The sequence below is a fragment of the Gossypium hirsutum genome, chromosome A07 (assembly GCF_007990345.1).
Source record: "Gossypium hirsutum isolate 1008001.06 chromosome A07, Gossypium_hirsutum_v2.1, whole genome shotgun sequence".
Classification (NCBI taxonomy): domain Eukaryota; kingdom Viridiplantae; phylum Streptophyta; class Magnoliopsida; order Malvales; family Malvaceae; genus Gossypium; species Gossypium hirsutum.
Window position 1 is genome coordinate 3,233,374 of NC_053430.1, and position 23,301 is coordinate 3,256,674.

A 23,301-nucleotide genomic window follows, 5' to 3' on the forward strand; every position below is an offset into this window, starting at 1 on the left:
TGATTTATTATTGGTGCAGAAAAAACAAGGAAACGAAATGTTGATACAAATAGACAGCTTAGAAGCTATTGAAGCTATCCAAATTTCAGAATCAACACCCTCAAAATCAACAATAATTAGGTGGGATAACTGGAACACATTCTCAGAGAAGGAAACATAAAATAGATTGAATAACTAAAACAACCTTTAACAGGGAAGAAGGGTTGCGTGTATCTTTTCTTTTCTTTCACTAAAATTAAAAATAAAGTTTAAAATAATTTCCTAAAAATATAATATTTAAAATAATATAAAATATAAATTTGGAACATAGATTAGATGTAATCTGAATAAAGAAATTTAAATTTAAAAATGGTAATCTTTAGTTAAATAAATCAAAATCAAATTAGAAAAAAAAAGGAAAATTAAGCGGGATTCAAGTAAAACAAAATTTCGGTCCGATATATTTGGATAACAAAAAAAGTATACTTGAATTTATTTGGAGATTTAGCAAATAATTAGTTTCAGCGTAAAAAGGGTAAATCGGACATTTCGTCAAACACAAAACTAGGTGGTGTCAATCACAAAACAGAAGAAAAATAGAAGGCAGATAGACGATGATGAAAACAGCCATTGATTCTAAGCTCCTTGAAAGCAATTAAAAAATAAATAAAAAGGGGTTGTTGTTAATTGTTATAGCTATTAGCTATCAATATTTTCTAGGCCTTTGTTCTTGTTCAGGAACACAGTTGCAGCGCTCACCCATTTAGACCGGATCCACAAAAACCCAAAAAACCCTTTTTTTTTTCCTCCTTGGCCTTATGTTGATTGCATGTATTATGCAGTTTCATATCTGAAAAGAGAAAAAGGGGAAAAAAAAGTTGGGAATTTTTGGGTTGTGAAATGGGGAATGTGACGTCGAATGTGGCTGCAAGGTTTGCATTTTTCCCACCAGACCCACCAACGTACGATGTACATAAGGATGAAAGTGGGAAGCTTGTTTTGCAAGGGATGACAGCCGACAAGAACATAGATGTTCATATGCTTGATACCAAAGGTGGGAATAAAATCATAGCCACCTTTTGGAGACACCCTGTTGCTCGTTTAACTCTCTTGTATTCCCATGGCAATGCTGCTGATTTAGGCCAGATGCATGAACTCTTCAATGAACTCAGAGCCCACCTTCGTGTCAATATTATGAGGTATCCCTTCTCCTTCCTTTTTATTATGTTGAAAGGCTTCACTTTTTTTTAAGGTTTAATGTTTTGTTTTTTTGTGTTCTGTCTGTATTATTTGTCAGAAAGCTTGAGGGAGAACATGATGTGTTTGTCATATGGAACTCCTGTTTTATTTTTATTTTTTCAATTTGTTTTCCTTTTTGCCTTGATATGTGAAATTGGTTTTTTTCCCACGGCATGATCATTCAGTGATGTGATTATATTAACGTTTTGTTCTTTATTTTGCAGTTATGATTATTCAGGGTATGGAGCATCTACAGGCAAGGTAAAGGAATCCTTCATATTGTTGTCTTTATTTTGAGGGTCAACCACACTGTTAAATTGCTTGAAAATGTGTTTTATGAAAAAGGGTTTTTTTTAATTATTTTAAAAATGACCCATAACATGATAAATTTGCTAATCTTCTGCACTTCCAATTGCAATAGCCAACTGAATTCAACACATATTATGACATAGAGGCAGTGTACAATTGTTTAAAGAAAGAATATGGAGTTAAACAGGAAGATTTGATAGTGTATGGTCAATCTGTTGGAAGTGGACCAACTCTACACTTAGCTTCTCGTGTTAAGAAACTAGGCGGAGTTGTTCTTCACAGTGCCATCCTTTCCGGCATTCGGGTCTTGTATCCCGTCAAGATGACTTTCTGGTTCGATATCTTCAAAGTAAGCTTCATTTATGAACTCGTCCATTCGGTTTTCAAGCTTTAATAAATTATTCCCTTTCGTATTAATCGAAAAGCTCTTTCGAACTATGTTTGCAGAACATTGACAAAATACGGCGCGTCCAATGTCCGGTTCTAGTTATTCATGTAAGTATGCTCATCTCTTATGTCCCCTGTCTACGTCCAAATGTAACAATGGTTCATTCATTTTGTTTGATAAACCCTTTGCAGGGAACAGATGATGAGATAGTTGATTGGTCTCATGGGAAGAGATTATGGGAACTTTCAAAGGAAAAATATGATCCATTATGGGTGAAAGGTGGCGGCCATTGCAACCTCGAAACTTTCCCAGAGTACATTAAGCATCTACGCAAATTCATAAGCACGATAGAGAAGATTTCGATTTCGAAACCGGCTAAACAGCTTACTTCTGCCCCAAGTATTACAGAACATAAACACTGTAAATGCTTGAGATTGAAGGCAAAGAAGGAAAAGGAAGAATCAAGAGTTGGGGCAGATAGTTGCATTGTGTCCAAGTATGTTTGATGTACTTGGCTGGCATCACCCAGTGAGTGGCAGCCGGTGGTTGATGATCTGTTTCTCCCATCCCAGGTTTGTAATGACAGATATGTAGTCTCTGTTTGATCCGGATCCGGGTTTTGAACGATTGAATCGTTAAGGGGTTCTTCGAATTCATTCATATGTATGCTTCTTGATCAAGAACTTCATGTATGATATTACAAAGTTGGTCCATGTAAAAACTCTCAAACATTCAGAAGAAAGGGAAAATATGTGCATTACTTTCGTTCACAAACTCCATTGAAAAGGACCCAAAGTTGCACTGGTTAACCCAACCCATTACAATGGCTAAAGATTTCAAACTTCATTTTTGTTTGTTTTATTTTTGGCTAAACAATGGTGAAGATACCGTGGCTGGAATTCAGCTAAATTAAATGGCAAATTCGATACTTGTCGCCCACAATCAAATGAAGCCAAAAAATCTGCCATTTATAAACTAAAAAGAGATTGGTGGCTGTAAATTAACTTGGGTCACTTTTGACTAAAAGAATATGTTCATTAAAAAAGGGAAAAAAAATATGGGTAAGTAATTGTTAGTTAACAATTTTTATTTCCTAAGCAGCATTAAAAATTGACATGTGCCTCTTTTTTTTAAAATATTTTTTATGTCCCTATAGATACGTGTCAACCCTCTAATTCTACTTGTAAAGTTTAAAAACTCTATTGTTATCGTAGTAAATAATTTCTCATTATATATATTGGAGCATTTGATGCATTATCAATACATAAGTTTCATATACCATCAAAGAATAATAACAGGACATCTCATTATTAAATAAAGCAAAAAATAGTGGAGAGAGTATAAATAAATATTAATTACTTTATTTGAACATAATTAAACATTATATATACCAACAATATGTCAAATATTTTTGTTTCTGTATTAGATTATGTATCACTTTGGTGAAGGGAAAAATTATATTAAAAAAAATATAAACTCAATATCAACACTAAAAATTCAAACTATACCCAAAATTTTTTAGATCTTTCAATTTTATTAGGCTAAAATTTGATATTTGTTTTAAGGTTGTAATTTAAGTTATTTAAATTATAAAAAATTTTAAAATTATTTAAATATATAAATATCGTTATAATAAAAATTATGGTTTTTCAAAAAAATTAGCGTTTTAGTCTTTTTCTAATGACATAAACTAAATAAAACCCTACTAATTTATCCATGCAATATGCATAAAATTGTAGATTTAATCTTTATACTTTAATTTGAACAATTTTAATTCATATACTTTCTAAATTTTAAAATTTCAGTTCGGACCCAAATAGTAGAAATTAAATCATTTTGTTTAAATTCTGCTATTAATCGTGCACCATGTGTAAAGTTATAGATTTAGTCTATATTCTTCAATTTAATCATTCTTAATCCTTTTAGTTTTCAAATTTTGATATTTCAGTCTTAACGCAAATGACAATCATTCAATCTATGGTAAGCTAAGAAGGCATTACACATGTGATAATATTTACTATATAGGAAAATAGCATAACTTAGTTTAATGGACTTAAAGGTTGCTATTCAATCAGAACTAAATTTTCACAATTCAAAAAATATAAAAATTAAAAATGACCAAATTAAAACATAAAGACTAAATCAATAAATGATGCATAATAGGAGAACTAATAGCATAATTACCCATATATGTACATACATGGTTGTAGCCAGATTTGCTTTATGTACATCCTAAAGATACATATATGCTAATTAGTATTTTAAAGGTCATTTGTTATTAACAACTTTATAATTAACACCTTTGTGTTTTGATTTTTTTTCTAGGGGTGTAGGGAACCAAGGCTATATTTAGACTAAGTTGTTTTCCACTACATGCTAAGGATATAATGAAAAATAATTCATTTTATTTTCATAAATGGTGAAAAAGTTAATGAAATTTATGAGTAAACCTTTGAAAATTTGCTTTTTATGGGGGTGTCTTAAACTTTATCCTCAGCAGACTATAAGTCAAATGCATGCCCACAATTTCACAAGAGAAAATTTAAAGAAATTAAATATGTTTGTCTGTCTTTTAAATTTTGTAGTAAAAAAAATTAAAATTAATTTTTTAAATTTGTTGAGTGTTTTTCTCTTTACCTAAGATGGTGGTGTTTGTCATATTTATATGATATGTGTATTGTTTATTCATATGACATATTAAGTAAGTTCCATGTATATAGACACGTATTCTACTCTAGACCTAGCACGTGTTTATACGATCTCATGTACGTGTAATTTTGCAAGAGAACAAACTCGATTTACGAACTCAATAAAATTTGACTCAAATTCATTCGGATTTTTGAGCAAAGTTAACCTTAAACCCCATATTCCTTTTTTAACTAATATAGCCATTTTAAGAGTATTAAATAACTCATATATGGTACAACATAATCTCCAAAATTATTAATTATCCTATGTCAAGAGTGATGTATAAACTAATTAGATTTTTACATGAAGTTATTTGAATCATTTCTACTACTTGAAGTCCAAAATTATGTCTCAAATTATTACAACTACAAGTTGAATTACAAATAATGAAAATATTAGTAACTGCTAACGGGGTTTTCGGTTGAGATTCTAGAATTTTGAGATTTTAGGTCAATGATATTTGAATTGGATTGAACTTGTTGTTTAGATCAAAAATCGATTAAGCTATCAGTCTGGAGAAAAATTTTGAATCGATTAAACTGAGAACTGGTACAAATAAGATGAACCAAGTTTTTATTATTTTTAAATTTTTTTTAATTTTAATGATTTTTTAATCGGACCGATGACTTAAACGGTTCAATCACCGGTCTTGTTCTAAAAACATTGCCCTAGGTTCTCTCTTTAATTTATTCTAGTTAGTTACTTAGAGCTAAGTTAATTATTCATTCCAATGCTTGCAACTAGTGATATAATTACAACTTTAAGAAGATAGTTTTAGCAATTTATTAAAAAAAAAAAGAAAATAAGAAAAAAAAACGAAGCATCATAATTTTTTATGGAATTAATCTATAAAATGGAACATTTCATTAAGCTAATTGGATGGAGTAATTAATTTTTTAAAAAAGAATTGAAGGATTAGTGAGAAAAAGGGTCTAATTAAAATTTTTAAACTTTTAAAGGATTTAATTAAAAAATTTCAAATATTTTGAGAGCAAAGCCCCCTGGCTCTGGCTCACATAAGACAAAATTGTGCATTTAAAAAATATGGTCCATTTTATTAATTAAAGAGTAATTGCGTGTGAACATGTTGATGTGTTCATATCGGTCATCAAAATAAACCACTTATGACTTCAAATGAACAACTCTTTGTCCATTAAGCAATCCTTTTGGAATACTAAAAATGGCATATAGAGAGAGCAGTTCCACTTCCACAAACCTTTGTTTAAACTATAAAAGCCCATCACTTGATTCCGCCTAATGCTCACCAAACTTCTCCAATATAATTAACTATAATAACCAGAAATCTTAAAATAAAATAAAATAATGTGTCCTCATCTGTAATTTTCTTAATAAAGCAAAATGGGCATTCAAGTGTTTGATGATTTGTTCATATAATCCCACTTTCTTGTCTTCTTTAATCATTTTCTCCACCATGTTTCACGTTGCTCTTTGCTAACCCTAAAGGATGTCATTTATGGTATGGATTGAAAGTTAAAGAGGTTGGGATATTCCATTAAATTGTTCCCAATATACCTTAACCTTCTGTTATTGAAAATGCAAAACTATGACCCATGTCACAAAGGCTTGATGTAGAGGATTTGGAAGTATATGAGATCCATGGAACATGGTTGTTGCAAGTCTTACAAAAAGTAAAGAGGTGTTGTCTGGCTCCTATATGCAGTGAGTGGACCAGTTTGTTAAGGTGTGATTGAGACATAAGACCCCCCAACACACATCCCCATCATAATATCATCTTCTTCTCAAACAACTTTGGTATGATTCATGAGTTAGGGTTCATTGGATTTTATAAGAATTCAAGTTCAATTTCGCTTAGGGTTTTTTTCTTTTTCTTTTTATAAAATTAGATTTCAAAAGTAATCCTCACATCCTAAATTGGAGGCTGCCTAATCCAACCACCATATAATATAATTAAACTTACAAATTTTGCATTTGAATCCAAATTCTTGGAATTGTAGTTTGAAAGAAAGACTGAGACATCCCCCATTCACCAAATGGGTTCAAAAAAATGTTCAATCAAAACAGCATTGCTGTGTTTAGCTGGATGCCATTAAATATTAATTAATCATTAAGCAACTTGTTTCATCATACATTACATTTCTCACTCTTCTTTTCTAGCTATGGCTTCTAACTAATGGATTAATCTTTAATTATTTTGATATGACCTTTAATCTTTCATTACCATTTTTAAGCTTAAGGGTGATTAATCTTTCAGGTTAGGGCCGGCTCCTCTCAATTATTTTCATTGATAGAATACGTGGGATATGCTAGGGTCGTTAAAAGTTGTTTGAGAGTATTTAAAGAGCTATGGCAAGATATGAATAGAGTATTGACAATGGAGTAGTCGCACATCTTAGAATTAAGTTTTGGTTGCCAGTTAAATTTTCAAAAATTTTACAAGTTTAATGAATTTTTTTTAAACGAAAATTTTGAGGGTATAATTAAAATTTTTAATTTTTTACGAGATTTTTAGAAAGAATAATAAAAGAGGTTAATAAAAAATTTCAAAAAAAAATAAAATGTAATGAAAATTTTCAAAATTTTGAATCGCGTCATTAAAATTTTAAATGAGAAATGCCATGACCTCTTGAGCTACCATAATGATGTGTATCCCTCTAACATGGAGTAATAGCTTGGAGCCTCTAACATGTAAAATAAGAGCTTGGTGCGGGACTCTCTGTACATGTGTCCTATCGTGTAAAATAAAAAAAAATGGCGCTAGAAAAATTAGGAAAAAACAGCTTCCTGTTGAAAGCGTTTTTGCTGACTTAATGAAAAGAACTTCTAACTAGAAGCATTTTTCTGCATAACAACTGAAAAAGCTTTCAGCTGAAAGCATTTTTTTAAAATTGGCCCATTCCCGTCATTTTTCATTTAATCGGCCTGGTCTCGTAAATATTTTATTTTTTTGACATTTAATGGTAAACTAATCTTTAATGTTATTTAACTATTAATATGTTTTCATTTTGGTCACTCAATTTCAAAAAGTTACAAAATAGTCATTAAACTATTCAAAATTTCCATTTAAATCATTGTGTTGTTAAAATCATTGATCTATGGTTTTCTTTGTTTGCACCACCTACATCAATCGAAAGTTCTCCTCTCTTTCTCTTTTACAATTCACTTTGTTTATGAAACAACTTTAAATGTCACAAACCTAATAACCAAAACTCAAACAACTTTTTCTTCGATCTCCAACACTGTTTGTCAGATCGACTTAGATCTAAGATATATTCTTCTTATGACAATTCATGTGTAGTTCATGTTGCTTTTTTTAAAAAAAAAATTATGAACTTCTTATAATTATTTTTAATTTTAATTTTTTAATTTTTTTAATTTTTTTAATTTTTTGTAATTTTTAAATTATTTATTAATGTGACATATAAGACAAATAGTATCATGTTAGTATAAAATATATGTGGATTATAACGTAGTCTGGCACACTAATATTGCTAAAAAATTATTGTTTTATTCAACATTTTCATTAAAAAAGTAATATAACCATTTTTAAAAAATTAATTATTAAATTTAGTTAGAAAATAATGATGAAATTGATAAAAATATAAATATTGAAGATTAAATTTGTGATTATACCCAAATTAAATTGTAATTGAACGTGAATGACTTTAAAAGGAGGAAAAAGAGAGGATAATGGAAACGAAAAAGCCAAATGCCGCAAAGGGCAAGGGGGTTAGATCGAGTGAGTGTGGGCACAGTTTAATTATGAGATATGGACCCACCAATTTCCGAATTCCAAGCAAGTCCTTGTCTCCGATATCCTGCGACCAACGTGTCGTTATCCGAAAAGGAAAAATAAAAAATAATTAAAAAAAGGCTGCTGCTTTGCATTTTGGCTTTTGCATTTTGGGGTTTGGATTCTAAACTGCTGGGTGGGTCCCACACTGTAAACCGCCTACTCAATAGAAAGATGACACGTTGATATTCTGATAAAAAACGCACTTTCTTTTGGTGCTTTCCGTTTCGGAACACGCGGACCTCTTTCTTAACTCTCCTTTTGATTGCGTGGGAATCACCGCCCCTTCCTATTTTACTTACCACAAACAATTAAGTTACAATTTGTATCTTTATTAGTGAATCAATTGCGCTTACGTTATTAAAAAGAAGTGCTAAATTTTATTTTAATTTTTTTATGATGTATCATGAAAAAACTATAAAATACGCACAAAAAATTGTATGAATAATTACGTAATCTCATTTGTATTCTTTTAATAATTTAATATCACATCAATATTTTTATTTTAAAAAAATTAAATCTAAATAAAAATCTTGAAATTCAAAATAAAATTAATGATTTAACATTAAACTATTGAAAATAAATAATATTCATGTTTCATACAATAATTTCTTAAAATACGTATATAAAGAGGATAATTTATTCGAGGATAATTATAAATAATTTATAATTTACATTTATTTGTTTTTTTAAGGAAGATATAGATAAAATGGGAAGTTAGTTTTTAAGTAAATTACAAAAATATCCTTAGTTGTATCTTATCTTATATATTCAATTGGTTTATATACACCAAAGGTCCTTATACTCTTTTTAAATTTAAAAATTAGTCCTATATTTTAATTTTGAGATATCGAGCCCCTATACTTTTCTATTTGAAAATCTTGGTCTCTCTGTCTCATTTTGTCATTAGAGTTAATGATCTAAAGATAAAATAACTTTTTAACCCTCAATATTTATATTTTTTTGTCAATTTGGTCCATACCCTTTAAAAGTACATAAAATTATTTTTAAAAAATAATTTTTTTCATATTTAAAAAAACATAAAATTTTAAATATATATTTTAAAAATATTTAAAATATATTTTTTAGTCTAGTGAGAGGTAAAAACTTGGTTGATTTACGAATTAGTATAGATTGGTTAAACCAGGCTAAAACACTAGTTGAATTGATAGTTGAATCGGTTTTTATAATTATTTTAATAATTTGTTTGCTTTAAACCAGTTGGATCAATCATTCCAAGAACCAATTGGTCAAACTAATTTGAAATCAGTTCAATCGATTTTTTACCCGATTCAACCAGTCCATGTTTGTTTTCGAGCCAACTGGTTTTTTATACCCCAACTGGTCAGGTCCGATTTAGATAACGCTGAATTTTAGATTTTTTATATTTTTAAAATCATTTTTATTTTATTTATTTTATGAGTTATTATTATTCAATTTTTTATTTTTTTATTTAAAATATGAAGAAAAAAAAGAATAGTTTTTTATGTACTTTTAAACAATAATGACCAAATTGACAAAAAGTTGTAAATGTTGAGGCTAAAAAAGTTATTTACCATTGACATCGTTAACTCTAATGACAAAATTAGATGGAGGGACCAATATTTTTAAATGAAAAAAATACAGAGATTCAATGTCTCAAAATTAAAGTATAAGAACTAAATTTTAAATTTCTAAAGAGTACAAGTTCCTTTGAAAGATTTAAACCTATCTAAATTGATTTTCTTTTTTGACATTTTCATAATCAAGTTAGAGTAGAGTTAACTCGTGACACCAACCCAATATTAATATAGAATTTAGATACATGAATACTCACAACCCCTCTTTAATCATTATATTAAAATAAAAATATGCATAAGTACAATTGAACTTATACCTTTTTCTTATTAATTGTTACAAATCACTAACAATATTATTGAATTAATACCATTTTATGTTAATATATTACATACGAACAATTATATTGATCCGATATGAAAATAAATATATGTATTTATTTATTTAAATTTGTATAATTGAATCAAAATCAAAGCTTCATGTATACATATGAACCACAGTTCAAATTTTATTCCCTAATTTTTATAATACACTTTATTCTTAACAAATATTTGGATTAAATAATTAATGTTGAAATTTAATTGATCATTTTTTCATTTTTTCAAAACCCCAATGTAACATAATTTGCTTTAGATGTTGAAAAAAAAACATAATTTATTTCAATATAATACAAAATTGCTTTCAAATTTAATTGATCACTTGTCTTATCTATTCCACTTCTAAATAGGCTACAAACATTTGCTCATTCTCAAAAATTATTCTAGTAGAATTCTCAACTACATACAACAAACCATAATTCAAAGGTAAATTATACAAAAGGTTATAACCAAATCAGCTTCAAAGCTAAACCTAAACCCTAATTTTTTTCCCTTTTACTCGTAAAGATTCATAAATATTAAAAAGTAAAGAAATAAAATGATAGAAAATAAATGTAATATGTAAACGATATAGTATATAGATGATTAAATATGGATAAAAAAATTAAAATCAAAGGAAAAAAAAACATTCGAAGAACCCATTGAAGTAGTTGAAAAAATGAAATAGGAGGAAGGAGGTAATAGCTTCTTCTTCTTATTCTACCTTTATTAATAGATTAATACCATAAACTAATATAAAATAAGGTTAATTTTGTCCTTATATGTTTTTTTAACTTTCTAATCTACATGGGAAAGTAACTTTCCCACCTTTAATCACGAGAACACATTGCCATGTTCATAGAAAAGTAACTCCCAAAAGAAAGTTCGATTTTAAGGGAAGTAAATAAAAATTGACATGCCAAATGTTGGAATCGCTTACCATTTGATTAAATTTCTTGGAAAGTAACCATTTTCTATCATACCAATTGCTGCCTAAATAAAAACTTCAAGTAAATATTTGTAGACTTGTTAATATCTATTTATTTTTTTCTCAAGACTTATTTCAAGCCGTGATTAAAACTCCCTATTACACTTAGACAACGCGAATTCAAATTTTATTATCCCATCTCCTTCTCTAATATTGTAATAAAAAATCATATTTTTCATAAATTAAATTAAAGCTGTAATGATGTAATTGATAAATACATAAATTAGACATGTCAATTTTGACACGAACCAAAAACGTAACTCGACCAATCGAGCCTGAACTTGACCCACCTTGATTTGATCATGAAAAACTAATAGCTTGAATCCAAAACTGATCAAACTCAAAAATTGACCAGAACTGAAATGATCTAAATTCTAAAGAATTTGAATATATAACCCAAACTTAAATTAAGTATAACTTTTTTTATTAAAAACAATACTTATAACCTAAATTATTATATTGTTTTATTTTATAGCTTGTAAATTGTAAATATCATTTATCTATTGTTATAAAATATGCAATTTCATCTTATGTTATAAAATCTTGATATACCAATTGCAAATACAAGAATACACTTAATAATATATCTTATCTCTTTATTCGCAAATAAATTTAATAAGTAAAGTAGAATAAAAAATCTCAAAAGAAATATATTTTAAAATCTCAAAAACTTTTGATTTTGTTTTTATTTGACTTCAAAATCTATAAAACTTTTGAATCAAAATCCTAAAATGATTTTTATTGACCTCCCTTTTGGTATATTGAAAATAGAGTTTTTAGATTCTACAAGTAGGGTTAGGGAATTGACAAGTGTCTTATGGAGAACAATAAAATATTAAAAAAATAAATACTTAAAAAAAATAGACTTATCAAAATTTTTAAGATTATTTGTGGAATAAAAAAAAATATACTACTAATGTACCAAGTATTAACCCCAATAAAAATATCGAACTTTAGATTAAGAATATTATTAAAAATAAAATATTTATAATGAAAATGTAAAATAATCTAAATAACTATCTTTTGTAAAATAAAAAATAAAAACCTAAATAACATCTATTTAGTCATTCAAAAGGCTTTATAATATAGGTTAATTAATTTGAATTTATGACGATTTATTTCAAAAATTATGTATGTTTATTATTAATTTTATAATAAATTTAAACTAGTTAAATAATTTATTTAACTAAATTAAGAAATTGAACTATTGATTTAATAGTTAAATTTAAAATATCTAAATATCTTAAATATAAAATTATCCAACTCAACATAATCTTTGTATTAAATCAAGCATAAATAGATCTAATCCGAGATAAAATAACTTAAAAAAATTCAACACTTAAATTCAAAATGACCCAAACTCAAAATTATTTAAATCTAAAACCGACTCAAACTTAAAACCACTCCATAAAAAATTAACCGTATTCGAAATAACATGAATTAATCCAATAATTTGCCTCTATACAAAATCAGCCAGCCTAAAATGTACGGTAAATGCATCACATGTGTGAACATAATAGATCGCCTTCATTTATTTTTTTTGGGGTCAAAATTCTCTAAGTTTTATATATTTATATAATACATAAACATTCTTAAGCATGACAAAAATGAAATTATTTAAGCAACGTGGAAAATGACATATATAAATATATATATATATAGAAAAAGCCAAAGCAATGAAAAGATGATTTGAGAAATATGCAATGCATTTAGACAAAAAGAAACATATTCAAAAAGATGATGATCTTTCTACTTTCTAGCTAATTGGGTAGTCGACTCTACCTAGCTTCCTTGCCTAAATATGAATAGGGTTTTGAGATGATGAGTAGCATTAATGAGCTTAAATAGTGATTAAGAAGATAATTAGATACATGATTTTGCTATCATTACTCAATAATGAAAATCAAGTACAACTATGTTTGTAATTAAAAACACTCCCAGAGATTCGAATATAAGGTCTTCAAGTTTTTAAAACTTCGATTTGTTATTGAGTTAATGCTTTTTTTGTTCTTTTCTTTTTTGATACTTTTTATGTCCGTTTTATGATTCATGTTCGAGATTTGTTGTTTCCTCTTTAATGGATGAATACACTTTTCTTTTAATATTTTTTAAGAAGGGTATAATTATAATCACGTCAATTGATAATGTCAAATATATTACACCTGAATCATTACAAAGTACAAATTTAATCTCTTTACTTCAAGTATGTCATTAGTCTTTATACTCTTCGAACTTTAGAAATTTAGTACCTTGATTTTTATTTTTAAAAATTTAATCTCTCTATTTTTTTATTTAAAAATTAAAGTCTAATTGGTAATATTTTTAACAAATTTTCATTATATTTGAATATGTGACATTTTAATGTTTAAATTTCTAATTAAAAAAATTTCTAGTTGATATCATATATTCAAAATCAATATAATTTATTTAATAGTGTTGTCAAGTAGATTTCAATTTTTAAATTAAACGAGTAAAAGGACTACATTCTTAAAATTAAAAGTAGATGTGACTATACTAAGCTGAGCTGGGGCCTGATTTCAAAAAAATTCTATGCTCGAGCTCGACCCACCAAGATCAATTTCATTGTTTTAAAATAATAATAATTTATTCGAATTTAATTATAAAAATATATAAATATTAATATGGAGTTATTTTTATACTTATTATTTATAAACATTAAAATGGGTCAGGGTTAAAAAATATAAACATAAGTTTGACCCAAAGCGGACTGGTCCGACTGATAAATACTTTTTTTGTGCAATGTGTAATTTGATATATGAACTTTGATTTGGTGTAGTTATACATATAAAACTTGAATTGTGGTCTATATGTATACATGAAACTTTGATTTTGATTTAATTGTATACATTTAAAAAAAATGCATACATTTATTTTTCATATTGAGTTAATATAATTGTTTGTGTACGCAATATATTAATTTAAAGTGGTGCTAACTCAATAATATTGTTAGTGATATGTAAAAATTGAATCAAATTAAAAAAAAATCATGCACAAAATCACATAAAATTAAAGTTCATCTATGAATTTGATATTATATTTTCTTTAAGAAAAATCTTAAACAAATTTTGAGAGGTATGTGAATTAAGGTAATTACTATAAATGCAATTAAAAAAGCTCTCAACAAATAGGTTTAGATATTATTATATGAATTTTTAGAAAATATAAATGACAATATTTTAAATCCGCTTCTATTGTTTCACTTATATACGATAATTAGTTATAAACTTATTTATTTAGGGTGTGTTTGGTTGGGTAGAAAAATAAAAAGAAAATAAATTTTGAGTATGGTCGGGTAAAAAGAAAAGTGAGATGAAAGAAAATAAAAAGATGATAATTTTCCTTCTAAATTAGAACGGTTGGAGGAGAGAGAAAAAGAAGTGAATGTTGGTTAAAAATTTATCTATTTTTAAATTTTTTTCTTTTTCTTTTTTAATTTTATTAAGCAATACATGGTTTTTTTTTTTTTAAAAATTCATCTTTCCTACCAAACACATTCATGGACAAAAAAATCAAGTCATAGAGTTAGGTGACATTAACAATTGAAAATGGATTTAAGAGGCGACCCGTAAATTCGCGGAGTGCCAAAAGACGATTGTTTCACTGGGGCAGCAGTTGAAATCGCTTGCGACATAGGAAGATCTGATAAGCCACCGGAGCTTGCAGATGGAGGATTAAAATGTATCGGAAACAGTGAGAATAGCAAGGTTGTTGTTGAGGAGTCTATATTACCGATTAAACCCGTCATCCTCTAACAGAACTCAATTTGGTTTCGGGAATATTTTCCCTCGCGGTAGGAGTGGGAAACCGGTTTGAGTATCTACTGTCACTCGTATTTGGTTTTAGACCCAAATCTTTTAACTTAATGTTTGTGAAGATGAAAAGTAACTTAATGTTTTAGACCCAAAGTACACTCACTTCGTGGATGAAAAAAAATGTAATAAATATATTTGGCTTAATTCTTCTTTTAGCTCCTATACTACAATTAAATTATCACTTTGAAAAATGTAATATTTTTTATCAATTTTTCCTTATACTTTCAGTCTATAATCCTCCTCCAACCTAAATTTTTGTTAAAAAATTAACCCAGCAAATGATTCATTGCCACGTGCCAAGAAAAAATAAAAAAATCCTAAAATTTCAAAAATATCAGAAAAAATTTAAAAAATCATCAAAAATGAAAAATTGGAAAAAACTTTAAAAATTATAAAAAAATTGATAAATTATAATATGCTTTTGAAAATTACAACTTTTTTAAAAATTATAAGTACCCAAAACTTCAAAACAATTTTAAAAATTCATAATTTTTTTAAAAAAAATATTTTTAAAAATTTAGGTAACTTTAGGAATTCTTTTTTTGCATTTTGAGAAAACTTTTATAGTTTTTAAAGGAATTTTGAGCAAATTTTATAATTTTTTGCATATTGAAAACTAATTAGTTTATATAAATATGATTTAATGAATTGATCTCAAAATTAAATATGAGTTTAAAATACTCCATTTTTAATAAAAATACTTTTTATTAAAAAAATCAAATATATTTAATTTTATAAAACTTCAATTTAAAATTAAATTCTTATTAATTTGTAATAAAATAAAAACAGAAGATTAAATACAAAATATGAAACAATAACAATAAACTATAATGGTGTTTTTATTTAAAATTTGTTGACCAAATATATGTGAAGGAGTTTTTATTTTAAAATTTCTCCGAATTTGAGAGGAATAAATGGGTATACCTAAAACTATTGGACCAAGTATATTTTATTTTATTTTTACTCTTTAAAGAATAAATAAAATAAAGATGCTCTGTTCAGTTGACAAGAAAAGCTGAAAACAATTACATAACAGAGAGAGAAAAAAAGAGAGTGAAACAAAAAACAAACCAAGAAAGAAAAAGGAAGAGAGTATTGCTTTGTTTGCACCCAAAAATTTAAAGAAGGAAAAAGAACAGACATTTTTTTAAAGAAAAAAGTTATCTGTTTTGTTGGAGGGTTGAAACATCTTTAACTCTTCTTTAGGCTATCAACATCATTGTCACTTTGTATAGTTTTCACCTGCAAAGCCCTCACGGTTCTAGTTTCCAATTTTCTCTTACTTTCAATCTTTCTACTTGTACTTTGTTTTTATTTTTCTTTGCTATTTTTGGGTTTTAGCTATCTGGGTTTTGTTTTGAAGTTAAAAAAGTAGTGGTTAAACTTGAAAAATATTGAAAAAAAAAAAACCTTGGGTTTGTGATCTCTGTTTTTTTTTTGTTCTGTTTTCGTATCTTGGTTGTATTAATGACTATGGAGGAGAAAATGGGTGGTTCCAATCGTGAAGATGAAGCCATGGATCGGTTTCCAGTTGGTATGCGTGTTTTAGCCGTGGATGATGATCCTATTTGCCTCAAAGTTTTGGGTACTCTGCTTCTTAAATGCCAATATCAAGGTCAGTCCCCCTTTTTTCTTTTTCTGACAAAAGATTCAATCTTTGTCTGATTCAAAGCTTCATCATTGTTCTCAAAATGTTTGATAAATTGCCTTGATGTGTCTTTCATTTCGGGTTAATTAGTCAACTTTTTGGATACTGTTTTCATTGTGGGAAGATCTGTCTGGTGTGGTTTGCAAGTGTGCATTTAATTTGGATCTTTGTAATTGTACTGTACAAGAACGTTTGACTGTCGGCATTGTTGAAACTTGAAACTTTAGGCTTCTTTTTGCAAAATCATTAATGGCGTTTGTTTTGCAGTTACTACAACAAATCAGGCAATTTCAGCCCTCAAAATGTTGAGGGAAAACAGAAACAGATATGATTTGGTTATCAGTGATGTTAACATGCCAGATATGGATGGGTTTAAGCTTCTTGAACTTGTTGGGCTTGAAATGGACCTACCTGTAATCAGTAAGCTTTAACCCTTTTTTTCCATTATTGGTGGTAATAAATTAGAATTGTATTAGAATGATTTAACAAAATGCTTTCTGTCAATGAATTCCAGTGTTGTCAGCTCATAGTGATACCAAGCTTGTAATGAAGGGGATTACCCATGGTGCTTGTGACTACTTATTGAAGCCTGTTCGCATTGAGGAACTCAAAAACATATGGCAGCATGTGGTCAGGAGAAAGAAACCTGATTCTAAGGATCGAGTTAATGCTCTGAATCAAGATAAGGCTTCGGGAGGAATCGGAGAAGCTGTCCAAACATCAACAAGCTGTTCGGACCAAAAATTCAATAAGAAGCGAAAGGACCAAAATGAAGATGAAGAAGATGATGGTGAAGATAATGAACATGAGAATGATGACCCTTCAACCCAGAAGAAGCCTCGAGTTGTTTGGTCTGTTGAGCTACATAGGAAGTTCGTTGCAGCTGTCAATCATTTGGGCCTTGACAGTGAGTTTTCTGCTGTTTACTGTGTCTTATTGTCCAATAGAGTTATCTTCCTTGATTGCATTTCTAATTTGTTTTTTATTTAAATGCAGAGGCTGTTCCAAAGAAAATTCTTGACCTTATGAATGTTGAAGGGCTCACAAGGGAAAATGTAGCAAGCCATCTACAGGTAAGCCCCTTTTGCTCATTGTTCTCGACCTTTTGCTTTATGATTCATCTTGTTGTGTCCACTTTAAGCTTGCTGTTTTATGTTGTTTTGCAGAAATATAGGCTTTACCTGAAAAGACTCAGCAGTGTTGCAACCCAGCAAGCAAACATGGTTGCTGCATTAGGCGGTAAAGATCCCTCTTACTTGCGTATGGGTTCACTGGATGGCTTTGGAGATTTTCGTACATTGACTGGATCAGGAAGACTTTCAAGTGCTTCACTATCATCATATCAACCGAGTGGGATGTTTGGTAGACTGAACTCTTCAGCTGCTTTAAACCTACGTGGGATTTCTTCTGGTGTGATTCAACAGGGACATCCTCAAACCTTGAGCAATTCCATCAATGGTCGTGGGAAGATCCAGCCTGTTGGGTTGCCTGCAAACCAGAATCAAAATGGAACTTTGTTTCAAGGGATCCCAACATCAATAGAACTCAACCAACTATCGCAAAATAAGTCCGCTAACCACTTTGGAGAACTTAATCCTGTTAATAATCCAAATGTTTTTGGTGTTGCCACAAACTTCCCAGATGCTAGAATGACTGTTGGTAGCTCGAGCAGTTCTCTATCTACACCCTCAGGCAGCCCTTTATTGTTACAAGCAAACACACAACAGGCACAACATAGTGGTGCAATTGGAAACCAATCATCTCTTGGTGTGGCATCGTTAAATCAGGAATCGTTTGACATGGGTGTTCATGGTTTTTCTAATTTTGTTGATAATGGTAGATGCCACGAAAACTGGCAGAACACGGTTCAATTATCCAGTTTCCCGTCAAATTCGTTGTCGACATGTGAAGCTTTTAGTCACGAGCAGTTGCATACTAACAATTTGCAAGAAAGCATTTCTTGGAGGAGCTCTCACCTAAGTGATAACCCCATTGATCTTTCTGCTTCCATGGCAAATGCAGGCCTGGAGGACTCTAGAGGAGACATGCAGTGCCAAATTAGTCCAAGTAATAATGTCATTCACAATATAGATTATGCAGCAAAGCAACAGTGGGGAGAAAACAGTTCGTTTGCTGGTGCAGACTCCCTGGTTTCTGGTGCTCCTTATGTTCAGCACCTTGAGGCTGGGAAATTAGCTTTCAACACAAAACTGAGGTCCAATGAAGACTTCCTCTTCGAGCAGAGAAAGCCGCAAAATGAATTCAGTCAAAACAACTTTGAGACCTTGGACATTATATCAAGTTCCATGATCAAACCGGTATGACACGAGAAAAAGATAGTTTATATTTTTTAACCATTGTAAGATAGTTTATATTTTTTAACCATTGTAGTTAAAGTTACTTTTGTATGTTTGAAATATAGTTATGAGCATAAATTCTTTAAAAAGACTGGATTGTGTGATGCAGGAGCAATATAACGAGACGGGGATGATGGAGGGGGAATTGGGATATGATGCATTCCCCCTCGGGTCATGTATATGAGACGGTTATGCTGATTGTGGTTGATGCTGATTCTGAGATAAAAAAAAAAGACGGTGAAAAAGGCGTAAAAAAGGCTGCTCTTTATAGGAGTCTCTGTATCCTTATGTAATTTATTCTGTGTTGCTCCATTTTCTCTACTGAGATTCTCTGCCCCTCTTTTTCATGTCCTTTTTACACTTTGACATGGAATAGTAGTTAGTAGTTAGCTTCACTCATGTCTTGTTGGGAGTAGTCATTCGGTTAAAATATGCTATTAGCCCCTCTACTTCTATAGAATTTGAGATATAATTCCTGTATTTTAAAAGTTACCTTTTCAATTTAAAAATTTTAGTTCAATCATTATTGTCTTTGGTAGTTTTCTTTAAAATTTGTCAACTTATTTTTTGTCAATATAAAGATAGCTTAATCAATATGGCAAGTTGACAAAATTTGACCGAAAAACGTAAATTTTAACTTTTTAAATATAGAGATTAAATCTCAAATTTTGTCAAATTATAGGGACTACCAACATATTTTAACCAAACCATTCATCTTGCTATGATCAAATATCAAATTTCCAATATTCCAACAGCTAAAAGATATGTTTGATATTTAATCTTTTTAAGATCTCTGCAAAATAGCATAAATACCTGGAGATCCCTCTACCATACAGGATCATCGACAATTTAGTCCCTTTCAATTAGACCTGTTTGAATTTTTAAATATTCAAAGTTTTATATCATTCTAAATAGTTCAAAAACATCCAAAACATTGTTAATTTTTTTTTTTACAAAAGTTGTAAAAATTCTAAAAAAAACCTGACCATTACTCAGCCAACACCAATCTCCTGCAAAACCTGACCCCTGAACCAGAGTTGTATATTGGCATGTGATTATGCTTCAAAAGAAACTGAGATGATATATAATAGTAGTAATAGGTCCACACAGCAGTATCACAGTTAACAGCTGAAAGTACAGGTGGGAGGGAAACATATTGGGGGGCCTCTTTGCCCTAACAAGATTTACTAGACAATGAATTATACAAACAGTTTATTCCCCTTCCCAGCCCATTTGTCGAGCTCTTTGCTCCCACACTGTAGTTACTTTGCTCTCCCTGATTAGCGAGGCCTCGGCTCGTTCTCTGGCTTCCTCGCATGTTTCGATGGCTGCAATACATTTTTCTGCCTCCTTCTGGTACTGGGAAGCCACCCTTTTAGCTTCACCAAAGGTGATGTTCATATGGCGGGAATGCTCTTCGGCGACAGTCTCTTGCAACTTCAACTCCTCTGTTAGAAGGTCCAGGAATTGCTTCTCCATCTCTTGCTTGAGATCAGGGTCATTGCTTCCGCAATCTGTCACCATAATCCATATCATGCATGCATGATTATAAATAAATAAGTTAAACCAATTTGAGTTTTGATAGAATAAACTCTAACCTGCGATTGAAAGATTGGTCAACCCTACAAAAGAAGAACAAAGGCACAAAAAACATGTTAAGTAATTCACAGGGATAACCAAAAGTTTTTAGTAGCAGACGCATTGACACAAACTTTTACAACCATTGCGCCTGAAACTAGAACAAACATAGAATAAGGAAATCAACAAGCTGCAGATTCCTACATGAAAGGTAATATTGTCCAAACCCAAGAGAAGCCATAATATCATTGATATAAATGTAACAAGTTCTGCCTTTCTCCGGGCTCTAGAATTTCAACATTTTCAGCAGTCAAATGGAAGTATCTTTTCGTGATGAATATCGAGTTCGTTCGTATTCTGGACTGTTGTTAATAAATTAAGAAAAGCAAGAACAAAGGGGCAACAGCACTGCAAATTATCAGTTTTAGTCGTTCTTAAATTTCAACTCTAATCAAGCTCAACAAATATGTTATCTCAATAGCCATTCAAGAAATTTGAAGACCATTTCAGTGCCCTTGAAGTAAACCCAATACTTCCTGGCAATAAAGGGCATAGAGTTATAGTTAGGGCTCTGATTTCCATAATTAGTATATGATTGAACAAGCACAAATCTGAAGCCAAATTTGGTTTTGTTTGCTTATTTGCTATTGCAAGTCAAAGGCCAAGCAATAGCAGCAGCAATAGATCAAAATCTCAAATGGTTAAGAACTAGAGTAACATAAGATTACCCAAAGCTCAGAAAGCAAAATTAGCAACAAAAGCAGATCAAGACTTGCAATTTCCCTAATGGGTATTCCTTAAAACTCATCCCAACAAACAAACAAACAAAACCAAAATCTGACAACAGCCCAGAATGAAATAAAGCACAAAAAGAAGAAGGAGGGATACCAGGGGCAATGTTGACAAGGGAAAGAGGAGGAGGACAATCACAGATGCAAGGAGGACAAGAGGATTTGGAAGGACCCAACTTGAGAGTTTTTTTGAATCCCCAGTAAAGAGCTGGTCCACATACTGCCAATGCCGAAATTACAGCAAACGTTACTAGACATAGCCTCAAGCAAGTCCCTGATCGCCTCGACATGTTTCTATCTCTCGTTCTTTCTTTTTACTGTTTATGGAATAGTGAGATCTAAACCAAGGATATTCATTGATTGGGAGCTATAAATATGAAATCTATTGCTCCAACTGCCTTTTTAATGTTTTCATTCTCCTGTTTTATACTGTGTCAAGAGTAGTTCCAAAATCCAAGGCTAAGGTAGAATCACCGTTGCAAAGAAAGATAAAAAGTATTAAAAAATTCCATCAAGTCCGTGTAGAGGTAAAAATTCCATGAAATCATTGGATGGGATTACACTTGGATTTAACAAAATTACAAGTAATCAGAGATACAGAGCAGTTGAAATCCTGTCCTTGAACATCATCAGCTGGCGGCTCAGAGACTGATTATGAGGGACAACCCAACATGTATTTATGGCTGTGTCAGTGTCATCACGCCCCCATTACAATTGGTAAATGTTTTTAAAGCATCATCCATTTTTTATACAACAGGTCGGTTTAATTTTAATTAAATAAATTACTAAGATATTTATAAAATTTTAAAAACAAAAAAAAATAATTCAACTGGACCGCGGTTAAGTTATTAGTTCGTTGATTCGACCGGTTGAATCAGTCTGATTAAAAAATTATAAAAAATTAAAAATTTCAATTCAATCATTCGATTCAACATATGTTTTTTTAGTTCAACTGATTCGTACTAGTTCCCGGATCAATCGGTTCAAAGCCTTCATCCAGATCGGTATGCCAGCCAATTCTCGATCCAATTGATCTAATTGGCCTGTCTAGTTTGGTTCAAAAAACATTGTTGAACAATTCTAGATCCAACCAGTCGATCCAACTCCATTCCAACAACTATGGATCTTTTTTGTGTTTACCATGTCCGTTAAAGATTTATGTTTAGGTTTCATGACTGCCCATTCCGACAAGGTCATCTCTAAAATTTGAGTCTACATTCTCCAATAAAATGAAATGTATCTTATCACTGTATTCAACACTTATTGATCCAACAACCACGAAAATGATCTTTTATCTTAATTTTGACCCCAACTTAATTATGATCAACTTAAAAACAATTTACTTTTAAGACTTTGTTTGACAAAGAAAAAAATAAAATAATAAAAAATTGAAGGGGTAAAAAACTAAAAGGATGAAAAATATAATTTTTCTTCGAGGCAGAAGTGAAAAATGAAAAACAAAAGAAAATAAAAGATTTGAAAACAGTACTGGTTATCCAGTTATAGGAGTGACCCCATAGGCTTTCGCTTTCTCATCTCTCTAAAATTACAATCATGGTAAAATCTTGGTTTATTTAATCATTTGGGGCTCCCAAGCACACAGTATAACATGACTGTATTATTTTGAAATAACATGCACATCTTCTCATTTTCTCTCCTCTTATCATCTAATTTGAAAGCATTAATTTTTATACATTAAGATAAAAAATGACTTATTTTTTTATTCACTTTTTTTCTCAACTAAGCACACCCAAAATTTCTTTCAATTTTTCATTTCCTTTCTCCTATCTCTTTACTTTTCCACCCAACCAAACATAT

General features: G+C 29.9%; 3 protein-coding genes across 3 annotated transcripts; 2 read left to right on the top strand and 1 right to left on the bottom strand.

The window, feature by feature from the left end:
• Positions 1-562: 562 nt before the first annotated feature.
• On the top strand, positions 563-2,689 carry LOC107900487 (alpha/beta hydrolase domain-containing protein 17B). Its single transcript, XM_016826101.2, has 5 exons — positions 563-1,178; positions 1,443-1,479; positions 1,640-1,876; positions 1,975-2,022; positions 2,107-2,689. Exons 1-5 carry the CDS (start codon positions 880-882, stop codon positions 2,419-2,421), a joined length of 936 nt encoding a protein of 311 aa, XP_016681590.2. The 5' UTR covers positions 563-879; the 3' UTR covers positions 2,422-2,689.
• Positions 2,690-16,090: 13,401 nt separating this feature from the next.
• On the top strand, positions 16,091-19,637 carry LOC107900486 (two-component response regulator ARR12). The gene is made up of 6 exons (XM_016826100.2): positions 16,091-16,724; positions 17,025-17,177; positions 17,272-17,664; positions 17,754-17,830; positions 17,924-19,075; positions 19,224-19,637. Exons 1-6 carry the CDS (start codon positions 16,577-16,579, stop codon positions 19,296-19,298), a joined length of 1,998 nt encoding a protein of 665 aa, XP_016681589.1. The 5' UTR covers positions 16,091-16,576; the 3' UTR covers positions 19,299-19,637.
• Positions 19,638-20,172: 535 nt separating this feature from the next.
• On the bottom strand, positions 20,173-22,128 carry LOC107899824 (uncharacterized). The gene is made up of 3 exons (XM_016825576.2): positions 21,581-22,128; positions 20,713-20,736; positions 20,173-20,628 (listed from the first exon to the last, which is right to left on the bottom strand). Exons 1-3 carry the CDS (start codon positions 21,771-21,773, stop codon positions 20,327-20,329), a joined length of 519 nt encoding a protein of 172 aa, XP_016681065.2. The 5' UTR covers positions 21,774-22,128; the 3' UTR covers positions 20,173-20,326.
• Positions 22,129-23,301: the final 1,173 nt, after the last annotated feature.

Bases quoted from the DNA above. Each gene is read 5' to 3' on its own strand.
- LOC107900487 (XM_016826101.2), top strand. From the start codon at position 880: ATGGGGAATGTGACGTCGAATGTGGCTGCAAGGTTTGCATTTTTCCCA. The intron at 1,179-1,442 runs GTATCCCTTCTC...TTTATTTTGCAG, and splicing joins CTTCGTGTCAATATTATGAG to TTATGATTATTCAGGGTATG. The intron at 1,877-1,974 runs GTAAGCTTCATT...CTATGTTTGCAG, and splicing joins TCTGGTTCGATATCTTCAAA to AACATTGACAAAATACGGCG.
- LOC107900486 (XM_016826100.2), top strand. From the start codon at position 16,577: ATGACTATGGAGGAGAAAATGGGTGGTTCCAATCGTGAAGATGAAGCC. The intron at 16,725-17,024 runs GTCAGTCCCCCT...TTTGTTTTGCAG, and splicing joins TCTTAAATGCCAATATCAAG to TTACTACAACAAATCAGGCA. The intron at 17,665-17,753 runs GTGAGTTTTCTG...ATTTAAATGCAG, and splicing joins CAATCATTTGGGCCTTGACA to AGGCTGTTCCAAAGAAAATT.
- LOC107899824 (XM_016825576.2), bottom strand. From the start codon at position 21,773: ATGTCGAGGCGATCAGGGACTTGCTTGAGGCTATGTCTAGTAACGTTT. The intron at 20,737-21,580 runs GTATCCCTCCTT...CTTCTTTTGTAG, and splicing joins CCTTGTCAACATTGCCCCTG to GGTTGACCAATCTTTCAATC. The intron at 20,629-20,712 runs GTTAGAGTTTAT...TTATGGTGACAG, and splicing joins GACCAATCTTTCAATCGCAG to ATTGCGGAAGCAATGACCCT.